The 21,771-nt window shown below is 49.2% G+C and overlaps 1 protein-coding gene across 1 annotated transcript; it reads right to left on the bottom strand.

The window, feature by feature from the left end:
- Positions 1 to 9,686: 9,686 nt before the first annotated feature.
- On the bottom strand, positions 9,687 to 10,881 carry LOC125181462 (olfactory receptor 14C36-like). Its single transcript, XM_048056207.2, has one exon. It carries the CDS (start codon positions 10,879 to 10,881, stop codon positions 9,940 to 9,942), a length of 942 nt encoding a protein of 313 aa, XP_047912164.2. The 3' UTR covers positions 9,687 to 9,939.
- Between the last annotated feature and the right edge of the window lie 10,890 nt (positions 10,882 to 21,771).

Here is a 21,771-nt window from a genome sequence, read left to right as displayed (position 1 = left end):
ACAGTCCTGTTGTCTCTACAGTGGCATCTCTGCCATGTCTCTGCACACCTCTTCCAAAACTGGTGTCAGGAATACAACCAAGGGGCTGTTGCATGAACAGGTCTTTTACTTTTCTGTACTTCACCATGGATTAGTGTCCCAGGGTGATCAGCAGAGGACAAGGGGCTGGGCTGGGAGCTGTCTTCTTTTTTGCACACATGGCCCAGCAAACAGTAACTTACTTTGGTTTTTCTGCCTGGGAGTGTTCCACTGGTCCTGGGGTTGATGGCAAATGGCATCCTAGAGAGGAATCAGGAGCTGACAGGAGGTGTCAGGGGAACTCTGGGGACAGTGTGAGAGTCAGGCTTTTCAGTGAGTGGTTCCTCATCTAGTGAATGACCGTTGAAAATGTAATCTAAAGAACAAAGTGAATGTGAGGAGCCCATGGGCTAAGAAGGGCTCTTCAGTGCCCAGAGGGATTGTGAGGAAAGAGCACGCAAAGGAAACACAAGAGTCTATTGTGATTCAGGACAACCTTTTTTGAAATCCCACAACCTGCACTTAGTGCAGAACTTGCCTGCCCTTTGTGCATGTAGACACACTCCAGCCAGCCCTTGCATGAGGCTCTGCCACCTGCCTCACCCCAGCCCTCTCCAGCGCCCTCCTTGCTGCTCTCTGATGCACGCCAGGACCTCCCAGTGCGTGCTGGCCAGCACATCTCTTGAGGGCCAGTGCAGCTGCTGCAGGGGCAGGGAGCTCAGCATGGCCCTTGCAGACCCCTGCCCTGGGCGTGCCTCTCCCCTTGCCCTTGGCCCTGGTCTTGTCTCTGCTGGCAGGAGCACTCTTGGCATGTGCTTCCTGGCCTCACCTCACCTCTGCACAGCTGCTGCCCACTCACTGTATCTTGTGGATGAACTGGATTAGGTCTCCTTGATTAGTCTGAGGCACAATGCAATGCCTTTTGCCTTCTACCACTACAGCACAATATGTATGACTCTCCCTTACTCTGTGCATTGACCTGATGGGTCACTTCACATTTTTCACATTCATACCCATAGTTGGAAGGGGACGATTTCCCAAAGTGGGGACAAGCTGATGGGTTCTGTCTCAGCCATTTGACCTGTCCTGTTCTTGAGTCTTGCAGCCTGAATTTGCCACAGATGACCCAGGATGATAAATGGATGTTCAGCTGTCTAGTAGGAACAAAGGAGAGTATCTTGGGTTCCCAATGGCCATTTCAACTTTGGGTCAGTCTCAGGAATTCACTGAAGAAGAGGTGTGTCTTTGAAGGGGTTTGTGTGCTGGGCTGGACTGTAGTTGCAGGGATAAAGAGCACTGCTGGCAGTGGAGTTTCCCTGGGAACTCCATCTATCTCCACCTGAATCCCCCATGGGGCTCTGGTCTCCTTGTAGTGGCTTTACATGGCAAGGTTTTGGTAGCAGCGGGCCATAGGGGTGGCTTCTTTGAGAAGAATCTAGAAGCTGCCCCATGTTATGTAAGGGCCCCACTGCTGACCAGAGCCGAGCCAATAAGTGATGTTTTGTGCCTCTGTGAGAGCATAAAGACAGGGAAAAAAAAATAAACGCTGCACCACACAGCAGCTGGGAGAGTAAGAGGAGTGAGGAACAGCTTTGCAGGCGCCAAGGTCAGTGAAGAAGGAAGGGGAGAGGTGCTCCAGGCACCGGAGTAGAAGTCCCCTGCGGCCTGTGGTAAGGACCATGGTGAAGCAGGCTGTCCCCCTGCAGCCCATGGAGTACCACGGTGGAGCAGGGTTCCACACTGCACCCTAGGGAGAAGACCATGGTGGAGCAGGTGGACCTGAACCGACGTAGGCTGCGGCCTGTGGAAGACCCCTGCTGGAGCAGATTCCGGGCCGGACCTGTTGTCTGTGGAGAGGAGCCCATGCAGGAGCAGGTGACCTGGCAGGAGCTGCTGCCTGTGGGGGAGCCAGGTTGGAGCAGTTTGCTCCTGAGGGATGGGCCCCGTGGTACGGACCCATATCTGGAGCAGTTCTTGAAGAGCTGCTGCCTGCGGGAAGCCCACGCTGGATCAGTTCACCAAGGACTGCATCCCATGGGAGGGACCCCACAGCACAGGGAACAAGAGTGACGGAGAAGGAGCGGTGGAGAAGAAGCGCTATAGACTGACCATAACCCCTATTCCCCCCTTCCCCGCGCTGCTCGGGGGGAGGAGGTGGAAGAGGGTGGATGGGGGGGAAGGTGCTCTTGTTTTTTGTTTTTCCTTTGTTTCCCGCTTCTCCAGCTTGTTAGTAATAGGTAATAAATCTTACTGTCTCCCTATGCTGAGTCTGTTTTGCCCATCACGATAATTACTGCACAATCTCCCTGTCCTTATCTCAACCCTTGAGCCCTTTTCATTGTATTTTCTCCCCGTTCCTCTTTGAGGAGGGGAAGTGAGAGAGCGGTTGTGGTGGACCTCTGTCGGCGACCTGAGTAAAACCACCACAATCCTGCAGGTCCTTTCTGACAACTGCAAATCCAGGGAAGTACCTCAAATACAACGGGGTCTCTGGTGGTTGTCCCTGATTGCTTATTGTCAGACAGCAAAGCTCTCCCTCAATACCCAGTAATTTCATGAGTACTTAACTAATAGAGCAACTACTCATCACTTCAAAAGATTCAATCCCTTCCATAAAATGTCAGACAGTGTAGTTTCTACCATGAAGAAATGTGAATTTTCAGGATGTAAATTCAGTGCAGGAGAAGAAATACTGGTGTTCACCTGTACTTGAGTTTTCATTGCTTTGTCTATCGTGATGTGCTTCCTCATCTTCCAGGTACATCCACGAGTTTTGATTAAACAGAAAATGCTGAATCTCCCTTTTCCAGCTGCCTGTCTGGACCTACGCACTTCCCATGGTTCTCCTGGTTTGCCCTCCCCTTATTCTTTGATCATTCAGATGTCTCTCACCCAACCCAGTTGCTGCTTTGAGCTTTGAGTTAGAAGCAGGCCATCTTGCCCGTCTGTCAGTAGTCTGCCTAATTGTTTCCTTAGCAAGAACCTCATAATTTCTCATGGAATTCATATGGTATGGATCAATACTTACATTATTATTTTTAATTTCTTATGTATCAGTATAAAATACTTCTTGAACAGTTATCTTTTTGGGAAGGTAAACCTCACAGGAGGCATACAAGATGAGGAACTTGCTTTTTTTTTTTTTTTTAATTTTTATTTTTATTTTAAATTCCTGCACGTTTTCCTGTTGTTTGTTTGGAAACAGGAAAAACTTTTCTGCACTTGTGTGCAGCCAGGTCTCTAAGGAAAGCAGGGGGGAGCTGGTGCAAAGGAGCTGTAACATCCAGCTGCAGACTTGAGTGAAGTCTGGTGTAAGGAAAGTAGAAGCAAGTGCCAAGTGGTCAATGAGAGAAATTTCAGGGCTGGGGTGGTGAGGAGCAAGGTTGTCCATGCAGTGTCAGACGTCAAGAGTCTGCTTTTCCTCCCTATGCAGGTCCCTTGGATCAATATCAATTAAAGAATAGTACTTCAAACCGAAATTCAACTAAATGCATCCTTTAAGATGAGAAAGGATTTTTATTAGGTGTTTTTTGCAATCTTCCTCCTTAACTATACCATGAAAGCTCTCCAATTAGCTGTACAAGTCTTGAAGACTTGAACAAAACTATAGAGGAGATGTAAGGAGTTTCTTCATTTTAATGAGTTCTATGGTGTATTTTGGTGCTGAAGCTATGAAGCTGAGGTCCTGAGAGGAGAATGATGCAATTGCTTAAGCAAGTAAGGTCAGAAGGAAAAGCTGAAGTGACTTGGAGTATTAATAGGCCCCACTGAGGGCTGTTAATAAGACAGATTCCCCAGGGACTTGTTAGAGCAGGTAATTGGAAGCCATGATTACAGACAGGCAAAGGCACTGTGCTGAGAAAAGTTTTGGTTTGTTTTGATGAAGCAGAAGGGCCAAGGCCTACCACCAGTTACTGCAGGGGAGATCTTGTACCTCATGTCTGGCTCAGGCCTTTTCCTGAGGATCTGTGGGATGTGGTGGGCAGTGTGATGCTATGAGAAAAACAGTGGTATGACACCTCCCTGCCTCTGCACAGGATTACAAGGAAGCAAAGAGGCCCCATTGCAATAACTACATCTCGTCTCCTCATAAGCTCTAGCCAAGGTGAAAAATACATCAGGGCTGTTGGGGCCTACCATTCTTGCCAGCAGCCTCTGCCTTCTCCTGTTCAGGCTCTCCTATGCTGTCCCACACTTTGCCCTATTTCCTTGAAGTCTGCAGACTCCCATTTCTTTTCCTTGCTCTCATTGTTACCTTGCTCTCATTCAGGCATTTCCATAATTTCACTGACATCTCATGAACCCTCACCAACTGTTCCTTGAAATAAAAAGCCATGGTCTGATCACAGATACTCTTTGGGTGACCTCTTGCAACACAGATCTACTCTTTGAGGGACATTTCTTCATCCTCGTGGCCAGTGCAAACCTTTCAAGATGCACTTTGTGGCATTTTTTTTCTCTCCTGCTCTTTCCTACAACAAAACAAAGCTCCATAAGGGTGGAAACCGCCCCTAAAGTAGGCCATTTCAACCCATCAGCCTTCTTGAGGCCTGTCACCCAAACAAACAGAAGTCACCTCACCAGCATCTTCCAAGTCATGGGCCTGCTGCTGGCCTTGCAGGTTCTTGGCTAGACACACCCAAGCCTTGTGCCTCCTTCTGACCGGTCATGTACTCAAGCAGAAGGGACATGATAACCCATATGCGGGCCTTCTTTCTGTCTGGGTCCTCCTGGGTATGTTGGCAGAGGGGATCCCACAGTCGGCATGCCAACCAGGTGCTTTCTGCTGACCTACCAGGGCCACTGGTAGGTGTCGGTCAAAAAGTACAGATCCCAGGTCGAAGTCGAGTGTGACCTGTGAGCTACTTCAGGCAGAAGTGACCTCACAGTCCTTTTCTGTGACACATTCCTGCTGCTGCCCTATCAACTGCAGAGACAGAAGTGACCTCACAGTCACAAAATCATCTAGGTTGGAAGAGACCTCCAAAATCACCTAGTCCAACCTCTGACCTAACATTAACAAGTCCTCCACTAAACCATATCACTAAGCTTTACATGTAAATGTCTTTTAAAGACCTCCAGGAATGGTGACTCAACCACTTCCCTGGGCAGCCTATTCCAATGCTTAACAACCCTTTCAGTAAAGAAGTTCTTCCTAATATCCAACCTAAACCTCCCCTGGTGCAACTTTAGCCCGTTCCCCCTCATCTTGTCACTAGGCACACGGGAGAATAGACCAACCCCCACCTCGCTACAGCCTCCTTTAAGGTATCTGTAGAGAGTGATAAGGTCGCCCCTGAGCCTCCTCTTTTCCAGACTGAACAATCCCAGCTCCCTCAGCCACTCCTCGTAAGACTTGTTCTCCAGACCCCTCACCAGCTTCGTTGCCCTTCTCTGGACTCTCTTGAGTACCTCCATGTCCTTCTTGTAGTGAGGGGCCCAAAACTGAACACAGTACTCAAGGTGCGGCCTCACCAGAGCCGAGCACAGGGGGACAATCACTTCCCTAGCCCTGCTGGCCACACTGCTTCTTATACAAGCCAGGATGCTGTTGGCCTTCTTGGACACCTGAGCACACTGTTGGCTCATACTATCAACCAAAACTCCCAGGTCCTTCTCTGCCAGGCAGCTTTCTAACCACTCATCTCCCATCCTGTAGCGCTGATTGGGGTTGTTGTGCCCCAAGTGCAGGACACAGCACTTGGCCTTGTTGAACTTTGTACAGTTGGCCTCAGCCCATCGGTCCAGTAATCTTGCCTGTAAGATGCAGCAAAAGCTGTGCAGGGTTGGGTTTTACACCTGGGCAGGAGTTAGAGGTGCCATTTGGTTCACTGTTTTGGTTTGACCTCTGAATTTTGTCTGGTTATTGGAACTTGAGTATTGGAACTACAGATTTGCTTTTGCTATAGTTGCCTTACTATGCATTTATTGCTGTTATATGTCTTTGACTTACTACTCATATGTAATGTGGGTGGGGGATCGTCTAAGGGAACCATCCTGAAAAATTCACCTTTAGGGTGTATCTTGAAACATCGGAAATAGACTGCCGGACCCCTGGGTGGGGTCGTGACAAGGGAAAATATGAGTAAATACTGTAATCAATGGTGGCCACTGTATAAATTGGATGATGAGAAAAATGGCCTATGAAGGGTGCTTTGAGTTATAATACTCTGTTAGAATTAGTGTTGTTTTTAAGGAGGGAAGAAAAATGGGATGAAGTACTGTATGTTGATATGTTCTTTACATTAAGACAGCATCCAGGATGGCAAAAGAAGTGTGGAATCAGTTTGGCCCCGACTAAACCTTTGGTGCTGGCATTAGAAAAGGACAGACTGGAGAAAGATAAAATAGGAAGTGTTAAAAAGGTGTTGTTCGGAATGTAGTAGTATTGGACAGAGATGTTTGAATTTGAATGAGAAGGAAAGAGGATGTAGAAAGGTTAGTAGTTCCAGGGTTGAGATAAAGACCTCAGAATCATTGGTGTGAGCCCTCTAGGGCAGAGGGATTGGAGGAACGGCTGTTATGGGAACAACGCCAGTGACAGGGAGAACTTGCAGCTGGCAGGGAACTGTGTCGCAAGCCCCGTTGCGGCAGGCAGTTGGGAATGATGGAATGATGGGCAGTTGGGAATGATGGAATGACTCGATATGAAGGGGGGGTGGGGTTGTAGCTGGGCTTGCACTGGTGGGGCAGCACTCTAGCAGTGATGAGGACCGGGAGGCCTTCCACCCCCTAGGGTGAAATCGGTGTGTTCAGCTTGCTCCTTGAAGTGCCTGTACACCAATGTATGTAGCATGGGGAATAAGCAGGAGTTAGAAATCTGTGTTCAGTCAGGAGATTATGATCTGATGTCAGTTACAGAGAGATGGTGGGACAGCTCACATGATTGGAATGTGGTTGTGGATTGGTATGTCCTGCTCAGGAAAGACAGGCCATAAAGGTGAGGTGGCAGAGACGATCTTTCCGTGAGAGAGAAACTACATTGTATTGAGTAGTGTCCAGGGGCGGATGAGGAGCTAGTTGAGAGTCTGTGGGTGAGAATTAAGGGGCAGGCTGGCATGGGGTATACCGTTGTGGGTGTCTATTACAGGCCACCAGATCAGGATGAGGAAGTTGACAAGGTCTTCTACAGGCACCTGATAGCAGCCTCGTGATCATAGGCCCTGGTTATCATGGGGTATTTCAAATACCCTGACATTTGCTGGAAGGCCTACTCAGCCAGCCATCCGCGGTCCAGGAGGTTCCTTCAGAGTATTGATGATAACTTCCTAATGCAAATGGTGGATGTGCCAACTAGGAGAGGAGCGCTGCTGGATCTTGTCTTACTAACAAGGAGGGGCTGGTTGAAGCAGTGAAGCTTGAGGGCAGCCTTGCTTGCAGTGACCATGAAATGGTGGAGTTCAGGATCTCATGTGGCAGGAAGAGAATACTGAGCAGAATTGCAACCCTGGACTTCAGTAGGGCCGACTTTGGCCTTTTCAAGCGTTTGCTAGGAGAAATCCCATGGGACAAGGTACTTGAAGGAAAAGGAGCCCAAAATAATTGGTTAGCATTCAAGAACTGCTTCTTCCGAACTCAAGATCAGAGCATCCCAACAGGTAGAAAGTACAGAAGGAGAGCCAGGAGACCTGCATGCTTAAACAGGGAACTGCTGGGCAAACTCAAGTGGAAGAGGAGAATCTACAGATCATGGAAGGAGGGGCTGGCCACTTGGGAGGAATATAAGGCTATTGTCAGAGGATGTAGGGAGGCAACTAGGAAAGCTAAGGCCTCCTTAGGATTAAACCTTGCAAGACGGGTCAAGGACAACAGAAAGGGCTTCTTCAAATACATTCCAGGTAAAACTAACACTAGAGGCAATGTAGGCCCACCAATGAATGAGGTATGTGCCCTGGTGACAGAAGATAAAGAGAAGGCGGAGTTACTGAATGCCTTCTTTGTCTCTGTCTATAATGCTGGAGGCTGTCCTGAGGAGCCCTGGACCCCTGAGGCACCAGAGGAAGTCAGAATAAAGGAGAAGTTTGCCTTGGTTGATGAGGACTGGCTTAAGGACCAATTAAGCAAGCTGGACATCCGTAAGTCCATGATGGCATGCATGGGTCCTGATGGCATGTACCCATGGGTGCTGAGGGAGCTGGTGGAAGTCATTGCTAGGCCACTCCATTTTCTTTGGAAAGTCGTGGGCATCAGGAGAGGTGCCTGAGGACTGGAGGAAAGCAAATGTCACTCCAGTCTTCAAAAAGGGAAAGAAGGAGGACCTGGGTAACTATAGACTGGTCAGCCTCACCTCCATACCTGGTAAGGTGATGGAACAACTTATTCTTGGTGTTAACTCTAGTCATATCAAGGATAAAAGGGTCTTTAGGGGCAGTCAACATGGCTTCACCAAGAGGAAGTTGTGCTTGACCAACCTGATAGCCTTTTATGAGGACATAACCAGGTGGATAGATGATGGAAAAGCAGTGGACACAGTCTATCTTGATTTCAGTAAAGCTTCTGACACTGTCTCCCAGAGCATCCTCGCAGCTAAACTGAGGAAGCATGGTCTGGATGATTGGGTAGTGAGGTGGACTGTGAACTGGCTCAAGGGAAGAAGCCAGAGGGTTGAGGTCAATGGGATGGACTTGAGTTAGAGGCCTATATCTAGTGGAGTCCCTCAAGGGTCAGTACTGGGACCAGTGTTGTTCAATATATTCATTAATGACTTGGATGAGGGAATGGAGTGCGCTGTCAGCAAGTCTATTGACACTAAACTGGGAGGAGTGGCTGACAAGCCAGAAGACTGTGCTGCCATCCAGCAAGACCTAGACAGGTTGTAGAATTGAGTGGGGAGAAATTTAATGAAATATAACAAGGGCAAATATAGAGTCCTGCATCTGGGCAAGAACAACCCCAGACACCAGTGTAAGTTGGGGACTGGCCTGCTTGAGAGCATTGAAGGGGAAAGTGACCTGGGGGTCCTGGTGGACAGCAGCATGACCATGAGCTAGCACTGTGCCCTTGTGGCCAAGAAGGCCAATGGCATCCTGGAGTGTATTAGAAGGGGTGTGGTTAGCAGGTCGAGAGAGGTTCTCCTCCCCCTCTGCTCTGCCCTGGTGAGACCGCATATGGAATATTGTGTCCATTACTGGGCCCCTCAGTTTAAGAAGGACAGGGAACTGCTTGAGAGAGTCCAGTGCAGAGCCATGAGGATGATTAAGAGAGTGAAGCATCTCCCTTACAAGGAAAGGCTGAGGGATCTGGGTCTCTTTAGCTTGGAGAAGACGAGACTGAGGGGTGACCTTATTAATGTTTATAAATATGTAAAGGATGAGTGTCAGGAGGACAGAGCCAGGATCTTCTCAGTGACATCTAATGATAGGACAAGGAGCAGTGGGTGCAAGCTGGAACATAGGAGGTTCTGCTTAAGTATGAGACAAAACTTTTTCACAGTGAGGATGACAGAACACTGGAACAGGCTGCCCAGGGGGATTGTGGCGTCTCCTTCTCTGGAGACATTCAAAACCCGCCTGGACGTATGCCTGTGTGATGTGATCTATGTGTTCCTGCTCTGGCAGAGGGATCGAATTAGATGATCTTTCAAGGTGCCTTCCAATCCCCACATTCTGTGATTCCATGTGGCATTTGGGCTCTTTGCCCTGAGCCCCCCATGTGTGCTGGGGCTGCTTCCCCAGCTCCAGAACAGATGGGAATAAACAGCAGCTGAGACCAATGCATTTATGATGATGTCCTTATTGCCTTTATGTATACATCAAGCTGAGTTCTGAAGGTAAACCATTAACAAGTAGCAGGACAAGCATAATATAATACATATCAGGAAAAAAAAAAAGATAGCAAAATTAATAATAAAGACAAATATTAACCAGAAATTACCTTAAAAATTTCTGAGAAAAACTAGGATTTCTGATAATGGGCATATTATTATAGGTGACTATGTTGGAGAATTGTGCATTCCAGCAGTGCCCTCACTGCATCCCTTAGTTCCTGGTTCCTCATGCTGTAGATGAGGGGATTCACTGCTGGAGGCACCACAGAGTACAGAAATGACACCACCAGGTCCCGGGATGGACTAGAAATGTAGAGAGGCTTCAGGTAGGCAAACATGACAGTGCTGATAAACAGGGAGACCACTGCCACGTGAGGGAGGCACGTAGAAAAGGCTTTGTGCAAACGGTGCTCAGAGGGGATCCTTAGAACCACCCTGAGGATCTGAATATAGGAAATAACAATGAAAATAGAACAACCAAATAATACAGAAACACTAAATACAACTACTCCAACTTCCCTGAGATAGGCATCTGAGCAGGAGAGCTTGAGGATCTGGGGGATTTCACAGAAGAACTGGTCCACAGCATTGCCTTGGCAGAGGGGCACTGAAAATGTATTGGCTGTATGCAGAACAGCATTGAGAAAGCCACTGCCCCAGGCAGCTGCTGCCATCTTGACACAAGCTCTGCTGCCCAGGAGGCTCCCATAGTGCAGGGGCTTGCAGATGGCAACGTAGCGGTCGTAGGCCATAATGGTGATAAGAGAATACTCTGTGCCAAAGAAGAAGACTAAAAAGAGGATTTGTGCAGCACATCCTTGATAGGAGATGGCCCTTGTGTCCCAGAGGGAATTGGCCATGGCTTTGGGGAGAGTGGTGGAGATGCATCCCAGGTCGAGGAGGGCGAGGTTGAGCAGGAAGAAGTACATGGGGGTGTGGAGGTGGTGGTCGCAGGCTACAGCTGTGAGGATGAGTCCGTTGCCCAGGAGGGCAGCCAGGTAGATGCCCAGGAAGAGCGCGAAGTGCAGGAGTTGCAGCTCGCGCGTGTCTGTGAATGCCAGCAGGAGGAACTCGCTCACAGAGCTGCTGTTGGGCATTTTCTGACATTGGACACGGTTTTCTGTTAAGGAGGAGAAGGCAGAACAAAGTTAGAACAGACTTCTCTGAGGAAAACCTATTACAATTCTTCAAGTACCTTCAAGTACTCGCAGCTTGAGCCTCTGTCTTTTCAGGAGAACCTTTCTGCAGCTCTCTTGCTTGAGCTGTGGCTGGTGCTGGCTCAGAGTGGCAATGGGAGCAGGGGTGCTGAGGGCTTCAGAGGAGTCCTTCCTGCTGTGCAGCAGAAGGAAAGCAGTAACACTGGGGAAATGCAAGTGCAGTCCACTTACCAGATGAATGAGCTTTGCAGTGCTGTTGCAAAGAACTCATACGACCACACTGTAGAGCAAGGTAGATACTCTTTGCTTTATTTTCCAGTAGCTACCCCTTTAACTCTTAGGACAATGACCACACTTGTGTGTTTCCCCAGGAAGAATGTAGAGACAGCTGAGATCAGAAAAGCCCCAGTCCACTTGAGGCTGGACAGAATCCTCACCTCATCTCTGGTGTACCTGAGCAGGATCTCAGTTCTTCCCTCCCAGCCAGGGGTGCAGAGGCCTCATTCCAGCTGCCCAGAGACAGCCATCCAGCAGCACGGACATGAAATTAGAATGGAGGTGTCTTCTCCTTGGGGCACCTGCATAACACTAGGATGTCATGGGAAGGATGAGTCCTGCTGGAGAGCAGCCTGCAGCCCATGAGGATGCCCCACAGACAGAGAAGGGGTGACCCAGTATCCCAGCTGCAAATCCTGCAGTGTCTGGAGGAGGCTTGGAAACTCTGATCTTGGCAGACCGGGGACAGCTAGGTTATGGCACTCCAAGGGGCTTCTGACAGACTTCCTCACCTCACAGTGCAATCCAGCAGGACTCCCAAAGCCTACTCCACTGCCCACTGCCCTTCCAGAAACAAGACCCAGGAAGAGACCCTTCCAGGACCTGCAGCTGCATGGCCCCACAGCCAGAGACTTACCTTGTCAAGGGCTGTGCAGATTTCTCCTCTAGTCAGGTCGCAGCATCCTCCCACTCCCAACTGCCTCCAACCCCTCTCTCCTTCTCTCCTCTCCCTGTGCCACCTGTGGTCAGAGCCCTCAGCCCTGCTGCACTCTGCAGAGGAGCTGCTCCTGGGTAGAGCTGTCTCTCTGCACCAGGGCCCTCTTGACAGAAGTTCTCTCTGTCCCAGAAGCCCGGCCCAGCTCAGCACCAGAGGCCCAGCCCAAGGCATTGTAATCACCCCTCTGGTGGCTTTGGTGATGAGCCCGTGAACCTCAGTCACTGAGAGACAATTGAAGAAATCTCTCAAGAAGTCCAAGTGTGATGCAAGTTTCCTGCAGTGTCCCCCTGAGGGCCAGCACTGACAGCTTCCCTTGGAGCTCGTTAGAGCAGAACATTGGAGGCAGTGAGGAAAAGTAGACCAAGGCAATGTGAAGGTGACACTGAAGTGTAGGAAACCTGAAAGTGTTTCACCAAGCACAAGGGCTAGGCCCTGACCCTTGGTCCCTGGGAAGGGAGATCCTTTCCCTTCACACACTGCTCAGGGCTCTTCCTGGTGCAGTAGGAGATGGGGATGTGCATTGCCAAGTGCAGGAGAATGGTACGACCCCTGCCTGATTCATGGGTGGGGCTGAGGAGGCGATGAGGCCCTGGTGCTTTAATGATAAGCTGTCTCTTCATAGGCCTCAGTGGCAGAGACAACAGCCATAGCTGTGGACACAAAGACCTGGGTCCTGTTGGGACTCTCAGCCTTGCCACAGCCATTGCTCCTCTCCACGCCAAGCTGTATTAGGGAAGCACAGACTTCCACATCTTTCCCTGCTGGCTGCAGAGCCTTGTGGGTGAGTTTGCACACTGGATCTGAGCTGAGTATGATAACTCAGATCTTCTTGGTGGCCATGCTCCTTGTAATGCAGCTCTGTAGGAAGCTGGCCTGGTTCCTGGTGAGCAGGCACCACTGCTCACATGGCATCCCTCGAGGTGTCCAGGCCCTCTTCCTCCTTGGCACTGCTCACTCAGCAGGGTCCCAGTCTGTCCTGATGTGTGGGGTTACTCTTCCACTAGTGCAGGACTAGGCTCTTCTCCTTGTAAATGTCAAGAGGTTTCTGTAGGCAAAATCCTGGAGTATTTCAAGGTTCCCCCACATTGATGTTCCATTCTGTCAGCTGTTAATGTCTGCAGGCAGACAATTCAACCTTTGTGTGACTGTGCTATCTATGACAAGATAGCAGCATCAGGACTTGCAGGAAAGTTTGGATAATACAGGAGTAACCAGTTGTATGGAATTGCAGCTCAGAGTCCCAGAAGGGTAGGGGATGGAAGGCTGCCAGGTTCCACCTCTTCTGTGCTTCCTTGTCATGCATGCTGTCAGTTTGTCTGGAGCTGTGTCCTAAATGTTATGGGGCTGTGCAGGTCAAAGTTAGAAGGGCCAAAGCCCAACTGGAGCTCTATCCATCCATTACTTGAAAGACAATAAAAACTGTTTGTACAAATACTTTAATAAAGGAGGATTAAGGAGAATCATCATCTTTTATTGCTTTTGGGGGGAAACCTGTTGACAAGAGATGAGGTAGGGGCACTTAGTACCTTCTTTGTCTCAGTCTCTAAGAGAAAGACCAGTTGTTCCCCTGGACATTTCTTCCTCCTCATGGCCAGTGCCACCTTCCAAAGTGCACTCTGTGGCAGTTTTGTCTCTCCTGCTCTTTCCTACTACCAAAGAAAGCTTCATCAGGGTGGAATCCACTCTAAATTAGTCATCCAACCCATCAGCCTTCTTGAGGCCTGTCAGCCAACTAGACACAAATCACCTCACCATCGTCTTCCAAGCCATGGGCCTGCTGCTGGCCTTGCAGGTTCTTGGCTAGACACAACCAAACCTTGTGCCTCCTGCCGTCCAGTCATGGACTCAAGCAGAAGGGACAGGACAACCCATATCCAGGCCTTCTTTCTGTCTGGGTCCTCCTGGGTATGTCGGCAGAGGGGATCCCACAGTCGGCATGCCAACCAGGTGCCTTCTGCTGGCCTAGCAGGGCCACTGGCAGATGTCAGCCAGAAAGTACAGATCCCAGGTCTAAGTCCAGGGTGACCTGTCATCTACCTGAGACAGAAGTGACCTCACAGTCCCTTTCTGTGACACTTTCCCGCTGCTGCCCTATCAACGGCAGAGACAGAAGTGACCTCACAGTCACTGCCACAGTCACATTCCTTGGCGGAGCTGACCACTTTCAGATACCCACGGGACTAGAGCTCAACTTTCTGGGTTAGACAGTAAACAAAGTTTTAATGGGAAGGTTTGGTGTTCTTCTGTGGGTATCAGGTCTGCCAAGAAGTCTAGGGTTACATAGAGCATTTTAATGCTAGTCTTAAGAGAAGGGATTAGGGTGAGCAAGAGAGTAAAGGTAAGGGAAAGTGGCTATGGCCTGAGTTTTGGTTCAAAGCATACTTTAAATTCAAGCATTAGAGTAGTGGATTCTTGTCAGAGTGTTGGAGTAGCATTTATGTTTTAGGGATTTAAATTACTGGTTAAAATAAGGTAAGGGCCATAAATGACTCTTTTAAATCAATATTACTGCAGCTTCAACATTACATGAACCCTCTTACCTCTCTGAAATCATTAATTTCTGCCGGCCATGCATGTGCAGGGATGGGAGAAGGAAAGCCATGGCACGGATGGAACTTAGCTTGGCAAGGGGTGCAAAAAATAACAGGAAGGGATTCTATAGATACATTGCTCAGAAAAGAAAGGCCAAGGAGAGTGTACCCCCTCTGATGGATGAGAAGGGTGAACTGGTACTGAAAGACATGAAGAAGTCTGAGGGACTCAACAACATCTTTTCCTCAGTCTTCACTGCCAGTCAGGTTTCCCAAGTCTTTCATTTCCCTGAACCCATAGATGGAGGCTGGGGGGCAAAGTCCCACCCGCTGTAAGTAAAAAGCAGGTTTGAGACCACCTGATGAAACTAAACACGTACAAATCTATGGGGCCTGATGACTTGCATCCCAGGGTCCTGAGGGAACTGGCTGATGCAGTTGCCAAACCTCTCTCCATCATATTTGAAAAGTGGTGGCAGTTGGGTGAAGTCCCTAGTGAATGGAAAAAGGAAAATATCATTCGCATTTTTATAAAGGGTAGAAAGGAGGACCCAGGGAACTACAGAATGGTGAGCCTCACCTCTGTGCCTGTCAAGATCATGGAAAAGATCCTCCTGGAATCAATGTCAAGGCACATGCAAGACAAAGAGGTGATTAGAGACAGCCAGCATGGCTTCACCAAAGGGTAAATTGTGCCTGACCAATCTGATGGCTTTCTACAATGGAGTGACCACATCAGACAACAAGGGAAGACTGACCGATGTCATCCACTTGAACTTCTGTAAGACTTTGACATAGTCCCACATGACATCCTGGTCTCCAAATTGGAGAGAGATGCATTTGATGGGTGCACCATTCAGTGGATAAGGAGTTGGCTTGAAGGTCACACCCAGAGAGCAGTGGTCAATGGCTCTATGTCCAAGAGGAGGCCGGTGATGAGTGGTGTACCTCAGGGCTCTGTCCTGGGACCAGTGCTGTTTAGTATCTTTATCAATGACATGGACAGTGGGATGGAATGCACCCTCAGGAAGACTGCAGATGACACCAAGCTGTTTAGTTGATGCAACAGAGGAAGGGATGCCATCCAAAGGGTTCTGGACAAGCTTGAAATTTGGGCCCCTGTGAACCTAAGGAGGTTCAACAAGTCCAAGTGTAAGGTGCTGCACCTGTGCTGGGGAAATCCCAGACAGGAGGATAGGCTGGGAGAAGAACTCATTGAGAGCAGCCCTGCAGAGAAGGACTTGGGGGTTCTGCTGGACAAAAATCTCAACATGAGCCAGCAGTATGCACTTGTAGGCTAGAAGGCCAACTGCATCCTGGGCTGCATCAAAAGAGGAGTGGCCAGCAGGTGGAGGCAGGTAATTGTCCTCCTCTGCTCTGCCTTTGTGAGGCCCCACTTGGAGTCCTGTGTCCAGGTCTGGAGCCCCCAGCACAAGAAGGATGTGGATCTGTTAGAACGGGTCCAGAGGAAGGCCAAGAAGATGATCAAGGGGCTGGAGCGCGTCCCCTATGAAGAAAGGCTGAGAGAGATGGGGCTGTTCAGCCTGGAGAAGAGAAAGCCCCTGGGTAACCTCTTCGTGGCCTTTCAGTACTTAAAGGGGGCTTCTAAAAAAGATGGAGAGTGACTCTTTGCTAAATCAGATAATGACAGGACAAGGGAGAATGGTTTTAAGCTAAAAAAGATGAGATTTAGATTAGAGGTTAGGAGAAAATTCTTCACTTAGAGGGAGGTGAGGCACTGGAACACGTTGCCAAGAGACCTTATATGTGCCCCATCCCTGGAGCTCATCAAGAGCAGGTTAGATGAGGCCCTGGGCAACCTGATCTCATGGGGGGCATCTCTGCTTATGGCCGGGGGGTTGGAACTAGATGACCTTTAAGGTCCCTTCCAACATGAGCCATTCTATGACTCTGTGGTCTCCCAAGCCATACCTCAAGCATGACTCAAGCATAGCCGAGGAAAAGGAATGGGGTTTTAAGGGAGGGTATCATTTGTACTCATGGTAGACATCCTCACTCTAATAGCAAAAATTACACTTCTAAAATGCATCTTCCCTTTGTTCAGAGAGGATCAGTCGGTGATGACTTCAGTCTGCTTCAGACACCACACCCCAGGAGAGACCCTGCTGCCTTCAGGAGCTGTCAGCCCTGAGGCCTTGGGGACACCTCGAGGGAGCCCAATGGCACAGAGCAAGCGATGCCATGGTCGGGTGCTGTACTGCTGAGCTGGGCCGGGCTCCTGGGCTCAAGGGGAGCTCCTGGCAAGCGGGCAGCACTGCAGAGAGACAGCTCTGCCCAGGAGCAGCTCCTCTGCACAGCGTATCAGGGCTGGGGGCTCTGACTGCAGGTGGCACAGGGAGAGGAGAGAAGGAGAGAGTGCTTGGAGGCAATGAGGAGCACAAGATCAGAGGGCAGCGTGTGGCAGGATAGATCTGCAGACTCTTGACACTGTGAGTCTCTGGCAGCACGGCAATGCAGATGGGGTTGCCAAAGGGGTATTCTACAGCTGGCACATCCAACGGCTGGTAGCATCTGTCAGGATTGGTCTTATTCTACAGTTAATGTGGAGTAGAAGATGCTTTAGAGAATGGCATTTATGAGGGGGCATTTCAAGAGGAAGGCCGAGGCTTGGTTTATCTGAAGGGGAAGGCTTTTTCATTTCTGTGCTTTTCAGATTCCTGCAGTGGAGGGGAGGCAGGTTTCATGACAATGGATTTTCAAGATTGTACAGGAGACTGAGACTCCTAGAGTACTGACTGCACTGACAGACCAGTGTGTCAGCAACGAACTTGACAAAGTCCCTTCAGCCACCTTAGCTTGGAGACTGCACCAATATGAAGTCTGTGGTCTCCTCAATACTTACCAGATCTTCTTTTTAGTAGCTGGAGCCCCTGTGATGCCCATGGACTCAGGAGTCCTGTGCAGGGCAGAGCTGAGCACACAGCTTTTGGGGTTGGGGGTTTGTGAGTGTGGACAGGGAGGAGATGTTGGGACAGAGAACGCACTCCCAGCAGGGACATGGGCAGGCAGCAGGGACACGGGCAAGCAGTGGGAGGGAGCTGCTGCCAGAAATGCTGTGCGAGGGAGGGCTCAGGCACCTCCCTGCCATCCCCTGCAGGGCAGGCGCCTTCCCTGGGACACCCCCTGCTCTCTTCTCCCACCAGCACAGCCTCTGCCCTCAAGCCCCCGGTGTCCCCAGCAGGAGCTGCCTCCTCTGCAGGCAGAGCTGCAGCAGAGGAGGGTCTGCTGAATGTCCGTCTGTCCCTCCCTGGCCTTGCCTCCCCTGGCAGCAGCACACTGGCATTCCTGCTGGCTTCTCCACCTCACCGTGCTGCTGCTGTTCTTGTTTCCAGGCTGGCTGGGGATGGGGGTTTCACATGCACAGGGAGTGAGCCCTCGGGGTGCTTGGGGGAAGGGGAGTACAGGGACAGGGTGAGGGGGTCTGGAGATGTGCACTTTGAGCCTGGATTCTTCCGCACTCAGCAGTTTCCAGGTTCTTCTCAGGAGAACCTCTGAGTGCAATTGTCCTGCAACTCAAGGAGATGCCAGCACAGGGCAGCTGAGACCAGCCTTGATGTACAGACTGGCCGTCATCTCTGAAGGACCCTCTGCACTAAAAGGGACAGTCTCATTTCCTCTGAGGATCCACAAGGTTTTCACTTGGAGTGCAGCAGAATGCCCAGGATTTATGCCTTAGAAACACTGCTCAGGTGTGGTGCGGCAGCTAGAAAAAGCAATACTAAATAAATAAATAAATAAATCCCCACACCTCTGATCTAAAATTGGAAATCTCTTGGATACCAGGACTGAAATGAATTTGAGATTACCCCATGTTCCTACCATGTTACTACCTCTGACTATGATGCAGGACTGATTCTTCCATTGCCCGTAGGGGAGTCCTCTGCTCCCAGAGAAAGTCTCAGGCAGAATCAAATTGAAGTCATTAAAGAGAACTTCCAAATAACTGCCTGCCAGTTTGTTGTGGTTTAACCCGGCTGGCAGCTAAACACCACACAGCCGTTCACTCACCCTCCCCCCTCCCTCTCTGGGATGGGGGAGAGAAACGGGAAAGTGAAGCCTGTGAGTTGAGATAAAGACAGTTTATTAAGACAGGAATATAATAATAACAATAATGATAATAGTGATAATGATAATAGTATTAATAATAATAATGTGTAAGAAACAAGTGATGCACAATGCAATTGCTCACCACCCGCTGACCGATGCCCAGCCTATCCCCGAGCAGCCGGCCCCCCACCCCGGCCAGCCACCCCTATATATTGTTTAGCATGACGTCAGATGGTATGGAATACCCCTTTGGCCAGTTTGGGTCAGCTGTCCTGGGTCTGTCCCCTCCCAGCTCCTGCTGCACCCCCAGCCTGCTCGCTGGCAGGACAGAGCGAGAAGCCGAAAAGTCCTTGGCCTGGTGTAAACACTGCTCTGCAACAATTAAAACATCAGCATGTTATCAGCGCTCTTCTCATCCTAATCCAAAACATAGCACCCTACCAGCTACTATGAGGAAAAATTAACTCTGTCCTAACTGGAACCAGGACAACAGCATACTGGGTAGTGAGGCAGAGGGTTGGAGACAGAGGGCCTAGGATGGCAAGGAGAGGAAGAGAGACGAAGGAATGGCAGAAAGGAAAGCTGCCTGTGTTGCAGCCTAAATCCTGGCAGGGACAGGCTTTGAGAAGATGTTTTAAGTGTGGCCAGCCCAGTCACTTCAAATAGGAGTATGCAGAGTGGAAGAAGGAGGAGAGATTGCTGATATAAATTCAGACTAGGGGAGTCGGGGCTTCTCAGAAAGCCAGTTCCCTGATAAATGAAGATGTGTACCTCAAGGGTTCCTCAAGTGTACCTCAATGGGGATCACTCTACAATTATCGTTACGGGCAAAACAGACTTGGCATAGGAAGATGAATAAAATTGATTACCTATTGCTGATGGGAACAGAGAGGAACAGAAAAACAAGCTGGGGGCACCTTCCCCCATCCACTCTCTTCCACCTCTTCCCTGCCCTGAGTGGCGCAGGGGGGCTGGGAGCAGGGGCTGCCATCAGTCCATGGTGCTTTGTTTCCACTGTTCCTTCACTGTCGCTCTCCCCCCTGCTCTGGTGTGGGGTCCCTCTCGTGGGGTGCCGACCTTCCTGGGCTGGTCCTGTGTGGGATTCTCCACGGGCAGCGAAAAACGGGCTCTTTGGAAGCTGCTCCAGGTGGGGGTCTGTGCCTCAGGCTCTATTTGTCAGGAGCAAGCTGGTCCCCAGACCATACTAGGAATGGGAAGGGAAAATCATGCTTAACCAACCTGATAGCCTTCTGTGATGAGATGACTAGCTGGGTAGATGAGGGGAGAGCAGTGAATGTGGTCTACCTTGACTTCAGAAAGGCTTTTGACACTGTTTCCCATAACATCCTCATAGACAAGCTCAGGAAGCATGGCCTACATGAGTGGACAGTGAGGTGGACTGATAGTTGCGTGGATGGCAGAGCTCGGAGGGTTGTGCTCAATGGTGTGAAGTCTAGTTGGAAGCCTGTAGCTACCGGTGACCCCCAGGGGTCAGTACTGGGTCCAGTCTTGTTCAGCTTATTCACTAATGACCTCCTTTTCTTTTGGCTCTGTATCAGGATCTGCCTTTGTCCCAGTGACTTGTGGAAAACGGACTCCACAATCAGTAAGATTGTAAAGTAGGTATGTTTATTCAGCGCTGGGCAGCACGGGGGGTAGTCCCACCAAAGTCGTGCGCGCCTGACACGGCAACTTGTCTTGGTTATATGCAGTAAAGAGTTACATATGCATGAAGTTTCACAATATGCCTATACATATTCATAACCTGTCCCCGCTTCGTATTAAAATTAGTTCCAAAGAGTCATTTCCATAAACTCCTCCCATCTGCGCTTGTGCAGTGCATTCTGGTGGTGGTCGTCGGGGGTCGTGGGAATGAAGATTGATGACTCTTCCTCATCACCACTAGTTGACCTCTTGTCTCTGCGCAGACTCAGTTGCTTCTTGGATCTTGTCCATCCACAGGACCAGTTTCTACCAGTTTCTTAAGATAGGCTCACACTCCTATTAAGAGACTGACCTTGGTAAAGGGGCCCAAGGCTTCTTGCTTGAATTAATTTGCACAAGCACCTTAGTTAGTAAAGACACTAAGTAGGATCCTAGTTTCATGCCGTCAGCACTCTATCTCTACTTGATAAGATTCCCCTAACTCCCTCTCTCAGTCCCGCCTTTTCTAAAAAGTTAGTAAATTCTTTTACTATTTCTAGGTTCAATATAGTGTTTATCTAACACTCCTTCAAAGTATCTGTTAGACTCCAGTTTCCGTCTGAGTTGGTTCTTTTTCCACTCGCTGTAGGAGTTTCCTGTACTCTTAAAACACCATAAGGTACATCAGATCACTACACAAAGAACCATGAACAAAACCACGACCACGATTATTGTGATAAACAACTGTTTCAGACAGGTTAGGTTTGACAGCCAGGAAGTCAATTTTTCTACCAAGTCTGTAAATCCCCAGGACGTGTCATCCTGAACTACTGCATGCAAAATTTTATTCCTTTCCCAAATCTTCTCCAGGTCAGTCTCAATCTGTTTTTTTTTGTTAACATATACACAGCAAGTTTGGTTTATGACTGTACACAGTCCTCCCTCCTTGGCTAAAAGCATATCTAATCCCATCCTATTCTGAAGTACTACTTTGTGTAGGGAGGAAATTTCTTCCTGTAATGCCAAAAGAACATCAGCTGTGGTATTTTCAATAATTTCTAATGTGGCTGAGATATTATAGCTTTTTCTGTTTCACTTATTCCCAGGGATGGAATCAACCACCTTACAAAACTATGGAATCCCATGGGTCTCATCACGAGGGGGTTATTCGGAACAGTACGTATTTGTCTCCATAAGGTCCGGACTATTCCCGGAGGTGGTTTAGTGAGTATACCCCCTCGAGGGCTAAGATAGCCCCCGATACAATGACCCTTCCAATTTAAGGGTAAGCTTTTCCTAGCACGCCCATCTCCACATAGCCAATATAATCCTTTTTGTAGCTTGCAAATTTGCATGAGAGAATTGAGGCCGTGAGATCCTGAGTTCGTATCCTTTTTATCAGCACATATTGTGACATCTACACCATAATCTCTAATTTTAGTAAGATTAAAAGTTCCTACATATTCTGCCATACTACAGTTGTCAGGTTCCTGGGCTAAATAACTAAATGGACCTGTACCTACGCATGAGGTTTTATCATTTAAGCATCTCGTGTATACGTTAACATTTTCGTGTGGGACTAGTTCAAATCTC

This window comes from Anser cygnoides, chromosome 29 (genome assembly GCF_040182565.1).
Source record: "Anser cygnoides isolate HZ-2024a breed goose chromosome 29, Taihu_goose_T2T_genome, whole genome shotgun sequence".
Lineage (NCBI taxonomy): Eukaryota > Metazoa > Chordata > Aves > Anseriformes > Anatidae > Anser > Anser cygnoides.
The sequence above is the reverse complement of the archived record's forward strand: the minus strand, read 5'-3'. Positions and strand labels throughout refer to the sequence as shown.